The following is an 18,863-nucleotide window of genomic DNA, read 5'->3' on the forward strand; positions in this document are numbered from 1 at the left end:
ACAAAAAAGAGGAAACATTACTCCGAACCAGTAATTCCTTTTTTTAATTGAAAATTAGATTTAATAAAGTTTTGCTTCCAAAAAATGGCTTATTCAATAATAAATCCATAAAATATATCCATATAATTGCTCATAATGCAGAAGTGTATGCATATTCATTCTGCTCTTATTTAAAAAGTAATATAGTGATTAACAAAGTGCGAAATTAAATTTCTACTCATCAAGGATGTATCTCGAATCAACATAATATAGTATATATATTTAATACCTCAAACAAATATATATATTTATTTGAGATATTTCTTCGTACAAATATATATATTTAATTACCTCACTAATACTAAATATTTTTTGGCAGCCAATGACAGAGGCAGAGCTGTCCGCCCGGAAACTTGGGAATACCGTGGCCAGTACTTCTACGGGTTCCGCCCCAGACCGAACAGTGGACGAAGGAGGGCTGCTAGACTTCTGGCTGCAGGCCTGCCCCTTCTTCTTGCCCCTCTACTCAGCATTCTTTTCTCATTCCCAGTTGTGATCCCAGTGGCGCAGATGACAGCCGTCACCACTGGAGCTACATTTCCTGGTCACTATGGCCGGCGGAGAAGACGAAAAAGGTCTGAGCCACCACCTTACTCACAAGAAAAAGCAGCTCGGTTGAAAGAGTTGGAAGTAGTTACTGATTATCTGCATCAGGTGATGTACCAAATATATATAAATTATAATGACATGAAAATATTTTTCATTTAACCAAAAAAAGAAATCCTTAAATTTAAACAATATTTAAAAACCAAAAATAATGAAAACTCTTTATTGGTCTCATTTTATAAAAAAATGTTGTTTCTTTAAGTTTCTCGTATAAGTACACAGTATGGCGCGATTCGTGTGTAACTATGCAGTTGAGTGTGAACAATTGATAATACGTTTTTGAACATAATTTATTTTCTTTGTGCTTGAATTTGAACGGACTATATTGTTAGGTTGCATATTTAGAGTATTAGACCACACATAAAAATTCATTTTTCTAATTAGTTGGATTGAATATTAATAATGCTTTTCTACGAAATTTGCCAAAATTCGAAAGAATCTAGCACTAACACTCTTTTTGAAATTTCAACTGTCTTATTTGCACAATTTTAGATTTCTGGTGTCATTAATTTTATCAATGTTGTAAGATCCCAAAAATTCGATCAACGAAGCTACGCGTAAATATCACTGCGAAATTTTTTAAACTTTTGCTAAGTGTCATTGAGTGAATACACTTGCCGCATGTTTAATTCGATAAATACGCTCTCCCAGATGGGTTTGGGTGACATTAGAATACGGTGTCTCAACCCCAATACCGTGCACGAAGCACATCGTTGGGGAAATGGTGGAACCCGAAACTTATCTACTGACAGCTACCCACATAGGTCTTAACCAAGGGAAACGCCCAAACCACCCGTTTGGCAGTGCAAACAACGATGGCTAACTAGAGCCGCGGAATAAAGTCATTTACCCATGAGATGATCTGATGGATAATGTGAATATTTTTAGGATCAAGAATGAATTCACCAACAATGTGCTTCGTGCACGGTATTGGGGTTGAGACACCGTATTCTAATGTCACCCAAACCCATCTGGGAGAGCGTATTTATCGAATTAAACATGCGGCAAGTGTATTCACTCAATGGCACTTAGCAAAAGTTTAAAAAATTTCGCAGTGATATTTACGCGTAGCTTCGTTGATCGAATTTTTGGGATCTTACAACATTGATAAAATTAATGACACCAGAAATCTAAAATTGTGCAAATAAGACAGTTGAAATTTCAAAAAGAGTGTTAGTGCTAGATTCTTTCGAATTATGGGAAAATTCCGTAGAAAAGTATTTTCTGTCCGCTAATATTCAATTCAACAAGTTAGAAAAATGAATTTTAATGTGTGATCTAATACTTCCTGGGGACTCTTAAAGGATGTTCGAGGTTTAAAGTTTGCTTAAAAGACATCAATCTAGCGGAATTCCATTTTATAAACCTTTTTTAAAAAAGGGCTGTCATTGCGTTTTTGAGGAGGTTAGACAATTTTCTTATTTTTGAACGAGAAACTGGGGCTTTTAAATATTCTGAGAAGTATTCGAATGATGTTTTAAATAATTAGATAATAAGTAGATAGAACATAATTCCAAAACTGTTTTGGGGATGAATCAGGGGAAATTTTCCTTTTTTTTATGAGTATTTTTCAAGATTTCAAAGTCATATATTTTAGCGAATATAATACAAATTCACTGTGTGCTTTGTGTACCAGAATATAAAAAAATGTCAATAATTTTGACGCCGTTTTAATTAGAGTGAACCGCACAGGTGAAAATTATGTTACTAAGAAAATTATCAGTTCCTGTAGCTTAAGGACTAATTTAAATATATACCATTTGTCCATCCTATTGAAGAAAAAGAAATGGTTGTCTCACAGTGTAAGATAAGGCATGCTTTGACGTTAGATGTCACTCGTATCTTTTGATTGTAACATCGCATGAATTTTCTTCCTTCTAAAATATATGTTAAATTTAATCTTTGACCAATATTTGTTTCAGCCATCGCTAAGTTTAAAAAATATGTAATAGGATGTAAAATTCACAACATTAACTTAGCAAATATTTTAACTAATACTTTAACTTTAGAAATTATAAGAGTGAATTTTTATAAAACATTTTTAATACATGTGTTAATAAATTTTACAAATGAGATTCTACCTATAATCTCAGGTGCCGTCCTCGTCATCTGAGAACCGTACCAAAATAGCCCTTTTGTTGCTTTAAAAGGGACGTTAATATTACCAAACTAAATGAAAGCCTCTTATTATGAATATGTTTAAAATTCCGTCCGTTATTTATTTAATGGTGAATCCTCTAATTTTTCACCCGCTTGCATGGATTTGTCAATTTGAGGGATGGGTGATAAAGTTCTTGAACTCAATGTTCTTAACTTCTGGACAAATACTGATTTGGGTGAATTCAATCTTATTACATTCAAATGCTTAGTGTAAATACGGCATTTTCATTTGGCAAGTAAGTATAGATATAAATATAATAAGATATGCTTTTATTATCAAAATCGAGTTCTGATCTCCTACAACAAAAACCGTCTTTCCACCCTTTCTTTGAAACCAGATCCATGATACCCATAAATTATATATATCCAATGGTATCCCATAAATTATGTACTCTGAAATTGCGCTGAATATATCGACTACTTTTGTTGCGTGCCTTTCATGGCATTGGTTGATGGATGGTAGAAAAAAACAGGCAATTTATTTTTTTGTTTCGAAATCAGGTAAAGAGAAGAAAAACTCTTCGGTAATATGAAAAAAAAGAGTGTAATCATACAAAATAAGTCAAACTCAGATTTCCTAGTTTCCTGCCGACCGACACACCAACAAATCCTCATTGGTTGAGACGTAATATGAGAAATATTTTCAAAAAAGATATAGCTACTTTTTCTTCACCTGGAAAATAAATTCTAGGTGCAGCATTTTATGGAAGTGGCTCGAGGCCTGTAATCCGTTTTTGTCAGATTTTTTCCTTCCAATCCAATTGGTCCAATCTTTTTGACAGGTGTAGAAGTTCGCGTGACCATTTCTGGACATAATCTATAGAAAAATGAAATGAATTTTTCCTGTTCAAATCAAAGGATAAAAAAGATTTATCCTAGATTTATTTTTAGGCAACTAGACGAGGATAACTAAAATAAAGATAAGGACAAAAAAAGATCAAATTAATAAGCTTTAAAGCTTAAGAAAACGATGAGTATAAAACTAGTTTAGTGACATGAATCAGAATTCTACAAATGACAAAATTCGAGAAATATTTCGCCATATATCGTGGATAAGTACATTGAGGAATTTTGTTGAAAAAATATTTATACTTTTCCTTTTCGAGCACTATGGATGATGTTCCATTAAAATTTTTTCTATCCTTTCTAATCCCAATGTTCCATCAGCAGATGCTGTTACTAGAATTATGCAGATTATATGTCACTTAACTGTTTCTGTTCAAATTCTACGCTGAAATCACCTTGCATATAGTTTAACTTCCATGCTTTATTATTTTATTCATAAGGGCTGGATTTATGGTTAATAATAGAAAATAATTATAAGCACTTATGCCTGAAAAATAACAACACATTTTATAGCTTAATGACTTAAGAAATGAATAAGAATTATCTTATTTTATCGCAGAAATCCATGTTTCAAAAACAGATTTCAAAATATCAGTCTCAAGTAATTGAATCATTTAGTAATTAAATTTCTTTTGTCTTTAGTAATTAAATTTCTTTTGTCTTTTTAGTAATTAAATTTTTTCTTTCTTTGTGTTAGAAATTCTGTTCTCTTATTTGCAGACTATCATTTCTAAAAATACAAAATATTGTTTGACTAAGTGTATCACTATAAGTTGTATTTTATAAGAGGAACAACCAAACATTGCCATTATGCAAAAAAGTCCAATTCAGTTTCTCAGTAATTTGTTTAATAATTCAGTAATTGCTTCATTTGAGTTTTTGTAATCTTTATCTAACTGGCATTACAAATTCTTTTCCAATAAAAAATTTATCTTTTTCATGTTGGATAATACAACTACTGCTGCATCAATAAATGTTTAAGATTTACCCCTTTACACTCTCAGAACCATCACGGGATTTAAAAGTCGTCGATTAAAACGAGGATTCTCCCCTTTTCTCGGGAATATAATTATAGCAAGAGGTCTAAACACCCGCATTTTGATGGCGGGACGTACCTCCTATGTAAGAGTTTGGGTTGCGCCTATTGATGATCCTTAGGACTCTACTCCCCTTTTACGTGTTATTGTAGTGTCGATTATCATTCAAATATTCTCGGATACATAGACAGATCGTATTAGTTCATTTGGGATTTAGACTGCAATTCGCCCGCTCCCACTGAATAAATATATCTCCTCTATAATCCCTTAATTGATCAGGGAATTGATTGGAGGGTTTTTAGTTATCCATCATATGTTATGGCTAATTTGTCTGATAATGGAGAAAAAAATAAGAATAAGAAATCGAGGGGCAGTCGTTACAAATCTCAAGCTTCATCTCGAAATTACTTGAAAAGAAGTAAAAACGATTCTATATTTTCTCCCCAAATCTCTATAGTAGAAAGAATTTCATCAAATTTTTAACGCCATTCAGACATTCCAATTTAAATGCAAACTGTCATTTCAATACCATTACCAACAGCAAACCATTTTTTAACAGAATTAATTCATTCTGAATTGATTGAAAATTTTTTAATCACTTCATAATTTACAGAAATAAGAAGACAAAGCATTAAAGCACAGTATCAGAAAACATAGATATGAAGAGCATATACCAAATTTTATTGGTCTATCTCGTTACAATTTTGATGTATTTTGTTCAACAGAGAAGTTTGTAAAAATATAATTTACATCTTTTAATTTAATTTGACTTAGATTGTGTTTTGTAACGATGGAATTTTGCATCGGATTTTTTTCTTTACATTTGTACAAGCTTTGTTTTTTTCGTTCTCGTTGACGAAGCAATTTAACACTTTCAGAATTTTATTATTTGTTAACTGATTAATTTAATTAAACTTTGATTTTATAGTTATGGCGCCACCTGCTAATAAAAGTGTGGATGATTCATTTCAAAATTCCATAACATTTACAATATTAAGTTATCAAACGCATTTAAGATTTAAAAAGTTGAAAATAATGATAACAATAAAGTTTTAAAGAACGCATTTATTACTGTACACAAATTTAGAAATCTTGTTTAAATCAAAAATTGGAAAAATCGATCAAGAAAATCTTAAAACTTCGAAAACAGCGTCATATGATAATCAAAATACAATAAATATCAAAAAGTAATCGTGATTATAGCTACAGTAACTGTCTTTTAAAAACTCAAGTAATTAAAAAAATCGATAGAAAATATTGATTTTTTGAAGATTATATAATTTTATATTATTTCATATTATTAATGTGCAATATTTTTTTTATATTTAACTAAAAAAAGGTAAAATATATGTAAGGTTATTTAGAATCCAGTCGGCTAAATAATATGTAACATTATTTTGGTTTAAGTAGAATTCAGGTTCAACCAGTGAAGAGACTTTGTATTTTTAATTTCGTTTTATTCTATTTCGAGTGATAGGCATGATTTTTTACAAGTACGCGCAGCGCTGCACAAAAGCAGAAGTAAGAAAGAAGCGAAAAAGGGCAGAACAAATGATCACTCGCCTTATATAACATAGGATTTCCAGCCACGAGCCAAAGGAATACATGTGTTGATCTTTGACACCTTTTCAAGGGCAACCAAAGATATCACTTTCTCTTGATACGTAGTACTGATGACGCATTGTTTTTACAGAGGAATTAATTAAACCGAAAGTGGAATTGGATCACAAAATAAGAGAATATTTTAGAATGAAGTTACGATGGGCGAAATTACGATAAACTTTGGAAATTAATTTGGTTTAAATTACAGAGCTTAAAATATCATCATATATATATATATATATATATATATATATATATAAATTATTTCTGAATTCGTGAATTCTAAAGGAGATTCATCAAAATTTCGAAATCAAAATTTTGCAATTGAAATACAATAAATTACCTTTTATATGATTCCCATAAGTAAGTAATTTAAGTTTAGATACCGTTCAATCCCAATCGCAATTGATTGCAATCATAATAAATCATTTCGTTTATAAGACTCTAAGGGCGGGTTGTTTCTATTAAAAGCCATTTTGCTCTTTTCTGAAATTTGTCAATTTTCTTAGTCATTTTTTTTCTATTTTATTATCTTTCTATCCTAAGGGGAAAACTCTGTCTTGTAAGGTAGCGTATAAAATCCCTCCCCTCCATGCCATTTCAAACAAAGGATGCCATAATGGTAGAACATCTAGGAACATCCAATGCCTGGAAGGTAAGGAATGGACAAAGAGCGTGTCAGTTCATTGTCACTTCTTTGGACTGGTCTGTTTGATACGCCCATCATTCTTCAATCTCTATGTCTCTGAGTTTCACGCTTTTTACTATAGTGAAACTCTGGCTATTTTTCAAAAACTTGAAATGTCTCAAAGGTGTAAAGCACATTAATTGGAAGATGAAATGATATTTTAAAAAGAATTCGACAAGGATGTAGGATTAACAAAAATAGAAGGAAAGAATATTGATGTTCCATTTAGAATTCTGTAAACTATTGTTTAGCAGCAGCTTCTGAAAACTCCATTTAATAAAAAGGATTTTATGGCCAATTTTTTGGGCATTTTTTATGAAGTTTGTAGCCCAAAGTAGTGCATGAAATATTCCTGCGAGGGGATCCATTACAGATTCCTTTCAATGAAACTAAATTAAAAGATTCTTATTTTTCAGTTGGATAGTTTTATAAATCCAAAATGCGACATGGGTTTTCAAGTGAAAGCGGACAATCTAACAATGTGCCAGACGAATTAATTAACAATTTTATCGCCAAAAGTGCTAAAATTCTACTAAAAGACATTACAATAATGATGAGAGGAATCAGTCTTAAGAATTGTGAAGCAGGGTCCTCCTTAGAAGTGCATGGTCCTATATTATATTAACAATATTCGATAGACCTGGTTCCCAATTAACCTTCAACCACAATATAAAAAAATTATGAAATTTTATAAATATAATTTTATAAAAAATTATAAAAAAAGCAAGTTTATTAAGGAATTAAGAAATATATATATTTTTTATTTTATTGTTTGAACTGTTCAGTCATTAATTATTATTATATACTTTCTGGTATCTTAAAATAATTTTTTGTGACATTCTCTACCAGAAGATACAATTTATATGCAGTGACATAGCGAAGGTAATTGACACTTGGAGAATAATATGATTTTTTTTCACACACACACCCATCATGAACATTGAATTAGCATTGTAAATGGCGTCCATGGCATGATATTGCTTTATCGACTCATGTTGCATAGCTTAATCGCGAGTGATTTGCTCTATGGCGCTTTAGGAAAAATTTTGTAACAGCAATATTTCTACTTTAGTTGTTCCAATAGTTAGACTAAGAAATTAGAATACGTCTATTTCATAATAAAAGAAATTTAATAATTGTACTGCATAACATTCAACTTCTCTGTAGTAACCTGAAAAAGACTTTGTGACCAGTCTGTATGATTTGTAAACATAAATAATTTTCTGATTTGAATCAAAATTATTGTTATTTAAATGACTATGTAGAAAAGAGTTAAATCATATTGTTTCCGACTATCAGAATTGCTATAAAGGACGGAAAATAATTTTCTGATTTGAATCAAAATTATTGCTAGTAATTTACTATGACTATGTAGAAAAGAGTTAAATCATATTGTTTCCGACAATCAGAATTGATATAAAGGACGGAAAATAATTTTCTGATTTGAATCAAAATTATTGTTATTTAAATGACTATGTAGAAAAGAGTTAAATCATATTGTTTCCGACTATCAGAATTGCTATAAAGGACGAATAATAATTTTCTTGTTGTTTAAGAAATATTATTTCAAAATCCAGCTGAAATTGAATTTTTTTTCATTATTATTGTGCCTGTGTTTGTGCCAAACAAGCAAACAAAAAAAAATCTTTTTTTCTCATCTGAATATTTAAAAATTCTTCGTTTATTATTTATCTATTTTATTATGAGCTTCTAATGATATATCTGAATATATTTGTGAAGCAATTTTAATTCTATTAAAAAATAATGTTTTTGTATGCAAATAATGCAAAATAATGAGAAAAAAATAATATTGGAAGCTGCTACAAAAACTGAATTTACCCAAAAATGCAAATTAAGTAAAATATCTAAAAATGCAACAAGAGAAAATGACAAGCATAATTGTCATTTTCTTAATTGTTTAAGCATAATTGTCAAAGAGTAATTCTGTCATAATATTTGATAATTTTACTAAGTATGGCATAAAGAATAAATAAAATATGTAATATGAAACAATAATAAAATAATATTTATTAATAAAAAATGCATAATTTTTTAATAAGAATAATAATAAACTTATATAAATTTCAAAAAAAAAATTCCATTGAATTTTAATTGTATAATCTATAATCAATTATATAATATATTGAATATATAATTTTTCTTGAATAGCAGTCAGAGACGAAAGGGGATCAAGGACCTTAAAAAGTTATTCAATAACGTTTATTTTTAAAGCTACAATTTGCAATATTGACTTTAAATAAAATAAAATAAAATGTCTTTTACACAAAAGATAGTTCTACACAATATTTGTAGGAAATTCAAGAGGTCAGAGAAAAATTCGAATTATCAATGAATTAGAATTAAAAACGTCCAAATTAGCTAGGTTGCACATTAATAGCAATTATTTTAGGTATTTTTTTAAATTTTAGGTTTAATGTGGAAGTCTTTGTATTCATTGATCATAAATTCTTTTTGCAGATTCAAATTATTTTCTGTATATTAACGGGAATACATTTTTATAATTAGCTATCCTAATTTCGGTAACACTTCAATTTATTTGCCCGATTAAAATATAGATGTTTCTGAGCTACGTTCAGCAACCATAAATTTATTAGGTTCCATTTACTTCGAACTCTTTTCTCACAAATGGTGGTAAACCGGAAACATTTTTAAATTACATAGACTAGGCAGACTAGTTACTGCCTAGTCTATGCAGGCGTGTCCACCACGAGAACACTTCCAGACAAATGTCTACATTTACGGTGGTTACTAAAGAAACAGATTACTGTAGAAAGAGGTAGGTAGAATTAGGTATAGGTAGAAATTCATTTAAGTTTCTTATATTAGCACATTTTGATACAAATCGGCTATTTTGGTATTATTACATGTAATATTTAAAAAAAAATCAAAAAATAATTCACTAAGATAAGATAAGATAAAAATCATTTGAAAACTCGGAACTGAGAATATCTCGGATCGAGAATATCTGATATTCCTTTCATATGTATATAAAGAACAATGTAAATCAAATAGAAAAACCGAATAATTATTTGTATGTCTAAAGACTGCACATAGCTTACCGGCGGCCTGTGGATCCTTTTACGCATATCACAGTCCGCCTCTCTCTCTCTCTCTGTGTGTGTGTGTGTGTGAAAGAGAGAGCTATATATATATAAAGAAAGGGAAGAATTTTCTCAGATTTACTAAGTCTTTTTGCGTCTTTTCCTAAGTAATTAAACAAAATATCAAAAATGTTATACAATAAATACGCAAACTCTTCTATGGAAGTGTGCGGGTTGAGGTTCGAACTCACAACGTTAGGGTTCGTTGCCGAGTAACAAAGCCACTAGACAAAAGAGTACACTCTTCTCCGGAAGTTGTTAACTGGCTTATAATGTCACCACCACAACAGTCCCCCACCAGTGAGTCGGTAGAGCTTATCGCGCCAGTTATGGCGAGCGACGAACGTGATTATCGCGCCAGGCGTTATGGCGAGCGACGAACGTTATAATCGCGCCAAGTGTTATGGCGGGCGACGGCGAGCGTGTGTGAGTGGTTGTTGCCGGTAGATGGAGCCACGACAGCTGAATGAAGGATGCGGTTGTTCAGAACCAGAGTCACCAATGTGCGGGTTGAGGTTCGAACTCGCAACGTTAGGGTTCATAGCCGAGTAACAAAGCCACTAGACAAAAGTATACACTCTTCTCCGGAAGTTGTTAACTGGCTTATAATGTTACCACCACAGAAGCTTAGCAGCAAGGACCACTCTGATTTCTTATGGCTTCTGAGGCCAACTGTAAGACGGAAGGGGAACCATCCCTCAATATAGAAAGCGTTAGTCTTCTGTATAAGGTAACTAAAAGACATCTCTTTCCTTTTCATCGAGTTGCATTTCAGCATAAAATTAATGGCTTTAAAAAATGCAACATATATATCAGCAGATAAATTGCAGTCACATATAAGTAGCACATGGAAAGATCTTAAAATTAATGATAAAAAATAAATCGATGTTACATTTTACTTTGAATAAGTTGAAATGCATTTGCGTGGCATTCCGGCTTTGGATCTTATAGGAAACAATCAGTCCTATCAACTACATGCTGGCCTGATATGAGGAATGCAATGACACTTCATATGCAATATGACAGTTATCCATAATTGATAAATCAGGTGCCTCATGGCAATTTAAGCGATGAACAAGTATAATATATATATATATATATATAAGTAACCAAACTAAAGTAAGAAATATTTTGAAAACGAAAACGAAACTAAATAGTTTCGGAATCGCAACTAAAAATTATTTCTTATTCAAACTAAAAACTAAAAACGGAACAGGAAAAACATCATAGTATTTAGAGCGCGCAAATACAGCTACTTCTAAAACACAGATGAATTGAGACAAAAGTAAAAAATCAAGTTAATAGGAAAACCAAATTGAATTTAAAAAAAGTTTTGTTATTTCAACTTTAAAATAACAAAACTTTGTAATTATCATTCCAATCTAAACTCTAAAATTTTCAAAAATCAAATTTTCTCACAATTTAACAGGATTAAAAGGGTTTGCAATAATAAAAATTCCTATATTGAAGCATCAAATATCCTCATTAAAAATTTAAGTAATAATGAATTGCCCAGAAATTACTGTAATATCAATTTTTTGATTAAACAAGGTATGGTTTGGGATTAATCTTTTACCTAAAATAAAAATAGAACTTTCCTTGCATAGTAGATCACTCAATAGATGGCGCTGTGATCCTACAATTGTTTTTACCTTAAATACGTTAGCTTGAAGGTGTTAAAAAGCGGGAATCACAATCGATAGCTTAACATTTCTTTGCCTGCTGCTGGTATGTCCTTTCCTTATTGTTTACATTACTGGTTTGAGTGTTATTATATGGTATTTTTGTAATTATTGTTATTTTTGTTATTGTATTTTTGGTTATTAGTGGATGTTTTCTTTTAATTTATTGTTTTGTATTTTCCTTTCTGTTAAAATGGTATATCTCTTGTGCCTAATATCAGGGGATTTTCGGGTCACGAGGAATCATTATTAGACTATCTAGTCTGCATTCCTTCACAGAAAAAAATCCCTTTTTTTGAATCCCTGCCTGAGGGTTGCCCTTGAAAAAGTCTTCATGCCGGATTCTTTTTTTATTTGGTTTAATTTGATTTTCCTATTAACTTGATTTTTTTACTTTTCTATATATATATTTAAAAAGTCATAATTGACTACATTGAAAAACGTCGAGTTAGTTTTATTTGCCAAGATGCTTGTGAAAAAGAATAGAATGAACTTATTCGATTCATAATGATATATTCATTATTAAAAAAAATCATTAGGTCAGATTAAAGACTTTTTTTAACAACACGTGTACTTTCATGGGTATAGGTCGCATTAAATTAGAAAAGCACTCACTCAAGATAAATAATAAAAACATGATTTTTCTCATTTTGATAATAAATGTTTAGTTTTAAAATGTATTTATTATTTTCCAGATTATAATATAATATATTAGTATTTTAAAAAATAAAATTATTACTTTTAAATGAATTTGCATTAAATTTGTAATAGTCAAAGTTGTTTATTTAAATTTCAATTTCACGTCTTTTCATTTTTACATCATTTTACCTTAGTCCCTTGAAAAATGTGTAAACTGTGCTTTACTTACTATTCCCTTCTTTTCTTAACTCTTCCTACGAGAGAATTTACACAGAATAAGACTTAATCATCTTGTGAAGCAAACGTGCTTCGTACAGTGAAAACTTTCCATCGTTTCCATGAATAATGTTTCGTTAATTGCCTTGCAAGCTCTAAAAGCATTTTAAGCAGGTTATCTGCACTTCCCAAAAGTCATTCGATGGTTCAGAATTATTAAGCGGTCGTCCCGTAATCCGATAATGAAGTTTAAAATATTTTCGGCCCCAAATCCGATGCATTTCGGAGATAATTTAATGGATATTTGGGAATTCATTGTATTATCCAGATTAGTTCAACACATTTCATATCTCGGAAATGAAATGAATTTCGGCAGCCTTGCCATAATGGTATTCAGAATCGAAGCTTTATTTACTTTGTTTGAGAGAGTAGTTTAAGGCTTTTTTTTTAAATTTCAGATTTAAAATTAAGCCAATTTAATATTAAGTAAAACAATATGAAAATTATTTATAAAAGAAGACCTTATTTTTGTCTTATTGTAGGAGCGAAATTATGCATTAGATTTTTTTAGTTCTATGATTTATTCAAATTTTAATGCAGATTATATTTATCTTTTTAAAATTTGCTTTGGTATCCAAAAAAAAAAAAAAAAAAAAAATGCGGCGTAACTAGGATGTTTGTTGCTATTTAGAGGCCTTGGTGGCCTCTAAGCCTACCGGATCGGAACCGGTAGGCTCCAAGTTCGAGACACGATTCCACCTAAAAACCACCGTGTAAGCAGGTCTGGTGCACGTTAAATCGGTCGGGGCCAAAAGCTCTCCTGCTAGAGTAGTACGGAAGTTTGGTGAGGTGGTGCCAACTCAGGTGTCATCTTCGTCATCTGACCGTGGTTTGAAATAAAGAGGACCGTCCTAAATTAGTTCTAGCGTTGTTTTGAAAAGGTGCGTTGATATAACTAAACTAAACTAAACTTCTCGAGCATTTAAGCAAAGAAATTATAGCAATCGCATAATAATGGAACTTCGATAAATGCTCACGTTTTAGATCTAACCAGAGTTTGAAAAAAAAGTTTCTTTTTTGGGGTGGGGGTGGGGGAATTATGTCAGTTGGATTTTATGTCTGTCAACTCAGAAAATCAAGAGCAAAAACAACTAGATGGCTAAAATTTGATATAGGGTCTTTATATCAAAGCTGTGGTCATGTTTCACTCTTTAGAGGAATATTTGTCAAATGGTATTTTTTTCTCCTGAGAGTGTGCCCATGCTCGTACGAACAGGACAGCTACTTACCATAAGTTAGAAAGCCGTTTTATCTTTAGAACAGAAAATTTGCTCTTCGGGGACACCTCGTAATTGAGGTTGAGAAGGTTCTGGCATGATGGTTGGTTCTCGCCACCCCTGTGGGTATAAAGAAAGGTGGGAGTTGGCTCTTCCCATCAATGACGGAGGTACTTCTTTAGGGAAGTGTTGTACCGTGGCCGGTGATGGCCCATAGGACGCAACCACAGTTCCCGCCAGTGTTGCTGTCGCGATGGTATGGTCCTCGAAGTTTTTCCGTGTGTCTTCGGACGGGTTGGAGTGGTTAATCTATGAGTTTAGAACTGTAAAGCTATCCATGGTGTTACACTAAATTCCTTAACAGATTGTTTGTCTGTTTGTTCCCATTTTTGTTAGTATACTATCTTAAAGGCATGAAATATTTCGCTTTGTTCATTTTTCGAAATAAATTGACTATAAGAAAGACGCCCCAAAAGAATAATTGACTCCATTTGCAGCATTTTTATTGATATCGGAATTGCTTTTTTTTTTCCTTCTAGAAATGAGTCATCATAAAGTGGATTGTCAGTAATGTCAGTAATGCCTTAATTCCTTTGATAAAAAAAGAAGAAAATTGAGCTAAACTTGAAGAACCGAAAGTTTTATAACAATTCAGAAAAACATTGTGGTGGTAACTTCATAAGTCAGATAACAACTTCCGGACATGAGTGTGCACTTTTGTCTAGTGGCTATGAACCCTAACGTTGCGAGTTCGAATCTCAAACTTGCACATTGGTGACCCGGACGTGATTTGAACATCTTAAAATATACAGTAATAACTAACACAATTATCGCACACATCTTGATTATATTTTTCACTTTGATTGAAATACAAATTCAAAACTAAGTATATTTGACAATAACAAATTAACAGTAATACAATGAAACATAATTAAGTTAATGAGTATACGGGATTTGATATTGAAAGGGAAGTTCTGATACGATCGATACTCTGCACTCTCTGTCGATACCTATATTCGAATTTAAGAGATATGACAAGGCTTAATCTTCTATGTATCAAACGTTTTCTTGAGTATCTGAGTTTTTGCATGTCTACGTAAGTTGGAGAGCGCAAATATTTTCATTAAGATGGCATATAAAGAAATTATCATCAATCAAATATTATCTTGAAAGAAAAAAAATGATCCACTTCCTTACAAGTTTTATACGAGTCTATAATAGAACGTACCTATTTGGTTTATTTCTCTTGATTGCAAATGTTATCCCTTTTTATTAATAAAAGGAATTCAGTGTATTTCTGAAACCTAAATCTAAAACAAGAGAGAGAAGAACGTACCTATTTGGTTTATTTCTCTTGATTGCAAATGTAATCCCTTTTTATTAATAAAAGGAATTCAGTGCATTTCTGAAACCTAAATCTAAAACAAGAGAGAGAAGAACGTACCTATTTGGTTTATTTCTCTTGATTGCAAATGTAATCCCTTTTTATTAATAAAAGGAATTCAGTGTATTTCTGAAACCTAAATCTAAAACAAGAGAGAGAAGAACGTACCTATTTGGTTTATTTCTCTTGATTGCAAATGTAATCCCTTTTTATTAATAAAAGGAATTCAGTGCATTTTTGAAACCTAAATCTAAAACAAGAGAGAGAAGAACGTACCTATTTGGTTTATTTCTCTTGATTGCAAATGTAATCCCTTTTTATTAATAAAAGGAATTCAGTGCATTTTTGAAACCTAAATCTAAAACAAGAGAGAGAAGAACGTACCTATTTGGTTTATTTCTCTTGATTGCAAATGTAATCCCTTTTTATTAATAAAAGGAATTCAGTGTATTTCTGAAACCTAAATCTAAAACAAGAGAAAGAAGGATTTAGCTTTAAAGACAATCTTATACGAATCTTCTTAAACAATTCCAAAACCATATTAAACCAAACGTAGTTAGTGTTTTAAAATTCTTTGATCACTCAATCAGAAAATAACCATAGCATCCATATTTAAGGTTTTCTAGCTTATGAACAAGACCGCCATTGTGTAAAAAGTAATAACTCTTTTTCAATATCCTGAACAAGTAAGTTTTTCAATATTAGAAGATGCTAGCGTCTTTAATCAGAATAATATCACTCGGCACTTCTTTTTTATCTCTTATTTCAGTGCAGTCTGACATGATAAAAAAATAATCTTTTCTTTTTTGTATCGAAATTGATCAAAACTTCAGCTTTTAAAGGACCATTATTTGCAGTGATAACTTTGACAACGTAATTACATTTTACAACTTATTACATTACAATGTATTACAACGTAATACATTTTTGTTTTCAAAATAGGAGTATGTGAGTGCATTTACAAATTTAAAAAAAGAAATAATATTTGTAAGAAACAGTTTTTAATGTACTGCCTTGAAGTTTTTCGTACGGTTCAGCTACTATGCTCTACCTGAAAAGAATCTGTTCTTTGTGGTATAGCGAAAAATATTATAAAACATCAAGTAGCTTAATTTTTACAGACTCGAAGACTTAAATTAAAATACCAACAATAAATATTAGTAATGAATATTTTGTTTCTTAATATTTTAGGAAAGAAATTCTACTTTCATTCTGAATACATAATTATACAGAGTTTTGAATTCGAATTTGAATGATTAATATTTTATATTAAACAACGAATCTGTTTGAATAGAATAGATTCGTTGTTTAATATGAAAGGGATTTACAAGCAAAATATTTATATTTTTCAAACTAAGAAATTCTCCTCTTTTACGTTTAATGTATCTCTAATCAGAAAACTATCAAAACGTTTAGAATTTATTTGAAAAAGAAACAGAAAGTAAATTTATTTAAACATGTTTAAATAAAGAAACAACGAAGAAACACTAATTTAATTACAGTTCAGTCACTAAACACATGCATTATTAATTTTGAAATGTAAATATAAAGTAGTTAATAGATAAAAACATTAATAAAAAAAGCCAATTTGAATTTAATTCCTACTTTTAGGAGATGTTAGGATTAAAAAAAATATATATATATTGACTTTTTCGCCTCTTTTCTAATTTTTATTTGAATGTTCTGGAATCAGTATCACTGATTTAGTATTTTAATGTAGCTAATTTTTTTCCGATAATATTCTGAACGTAATTCTAATTAATTCTCTGAATAAATTAAGATAATAATATTTAGAAATTCCCTCAGATATAGAGTTTTTAATTATTCAACATTTATTATTGCATATATAATATAAATGTATGAAGGAATCACGTCAGCTTTACAGCCATACCAATTCTCTAAGGAAGCGATGGAAAAGATATCAATGAGTACAATTTTTCATTTATTTATAACAATTTCTTGTCTTTAATATTTTTTCTTTATCACTTGATTTATATATATTTATGTGTGTGTGTAATGATATCTCTAAATCTAAATTAAATCCTAATTAATTTCCAAATTTTTATCGTAATTTAACCAATATTAAATTCATTCTAAAATGTTCTCTTATTTCCTGATCCAATTCAACATTTTTGATTTAATTAATGCTACTGAAGTTCTGTAAAAGTACTTAAATTAGCGGTTCTCACGCTTCGAGTGAAGGAATAAAAACCTGTTGATCTAAACAAATTCTTTTAAAGAGAATTATAGATAATTCTCTTTCCTAAATCGACACTTGTAAAAAAATCGTTGTCAGAATGTCAAAGTTTATAATGACTAGGGAAAACGATTTCGTTCTCTTTACGCTCTCGTCTGTTCTTGTATCATTTGTGAAAGGGCGTCAGTTCGTCCTCGTTTCTTGTAAGTAAATTATGCTTCCCGGGATGGAATGAAAGCGAAGTTTAAAAAAAAATTCAAAGCATCTTCTCTCTCTTTGACCACGCAACTGCTCAAAAATATGTGTTTTGTACACACACGCTCTCTCTCTCTCTCTCTCTCTCTCTGACACACACACACACACACACACACACACACACACACACACACACACACACACACACACACACACACACACACACACACACACGTGTGTGGTTAGAAAAATAATGGGAACACTTGTAAATGAAAGTGACATTTGTACTATGTAAGCAATAATGTATAATCCTAGCTGCCAGTTTTTTAATGTACAAAGTATATGTCATGGTAATATGAGGTAGCTTTAGGAAATTGTATACGTCTTGCATTTTTGTAAATAGTTTAAAATGCTGGACCTCACAAACTTTCAAGGAGGACAAATTATAGGACCACTATTGACATGGGGAACTGTGACATCCCAGTTTTAGGCGTTTCTAGAAATATGGTTCTAAAGTCATGACAGCATACAAACAGTAGTACAAGGAGAAGCTGACTGAACGAAACTGACAGCGACTTACAAAGCCCTAAAAAGTAAGGAACGATAGCCAAAATGGTGGGGGAGGTCAATCACTAATGGATTCTCCAATGTCAGCAGTTATAGTTAGGAAGCCCCCTTATAAACTGAATATTTATACAGTTAATATGACATTTGGCACTATCACTTGTTGCAGGTGATAATGCCAAACGTCATATTAACAAAACATTATTGATGATATGATCAGACGAATCATTTTTCACAGTTTTTCCTATAAGTGAATGGGTACATGTTTAAGGGACAACCACATAAGTTGCAATCGTGATTGTCTGTTTCTTGTGATCAAGCATGGTGGTGCCAGCGTCCTGGCAACCTGCCCATGATCTGGACATCCCGGGTTCGAGTCGCGGTTCGGGCATTGTTCTTCTTCTTCTATGTTCGATGTGTGAATGTGCCCCCCTCTGAAAAGTGGTTGTGCAAGCGAATGTGACGCATGAAGTAGCTAAGTCGTACTATTGGCCTAATTGGCGCTACTGAAAAAACAAGAGACGCCCACTTGGCTTAAATCCCTGACAGATAACTGTCAGCGGGCTTGCAAAGTGTCATAAGTAACACCACCACCAACAACAAGCATGG

The 18,863-nt window shown here is 31.3% G+C and overlaps 1 protein-coding gene across 2 annotated transcripts in view; it reads left to right on the plus strand.

Annotated features, from left to right (window-relative positions):
* LOC129989523 (uncharacterized) overlaps positions 1 to 18,863 on the plus strand; it is a 42,065-nt gene that overhangs the window by 12,370 nt on the left and 10,832 nt on the right. For both annotated transcript variants that reach the window (XM_056098081.1, XM_056098082.1), the window contains exon 3: positions 359 to 693. In XM_056098081.1, the coding sequence (XP_055954056.1) occupies positions 359 to 693 (335 nt within the window). The remainder of the gene's footprint in view (positions 1 to 358; positions 694 to 18,863) is intronic.

This window comes from Argiope bruennichi, chromosome 2 (assembly GCF_947563725.1).
Source record: "Argiope bruennichi chromosome 2, qqArgBrue1.1, whole genome shotgun sequence".
Lineage (NCBI taxonomy): Eukaryota > Metazoa > Arthropoda > Arachnida > Araneae > Araneidae > Argiope > Argiope bruennichi.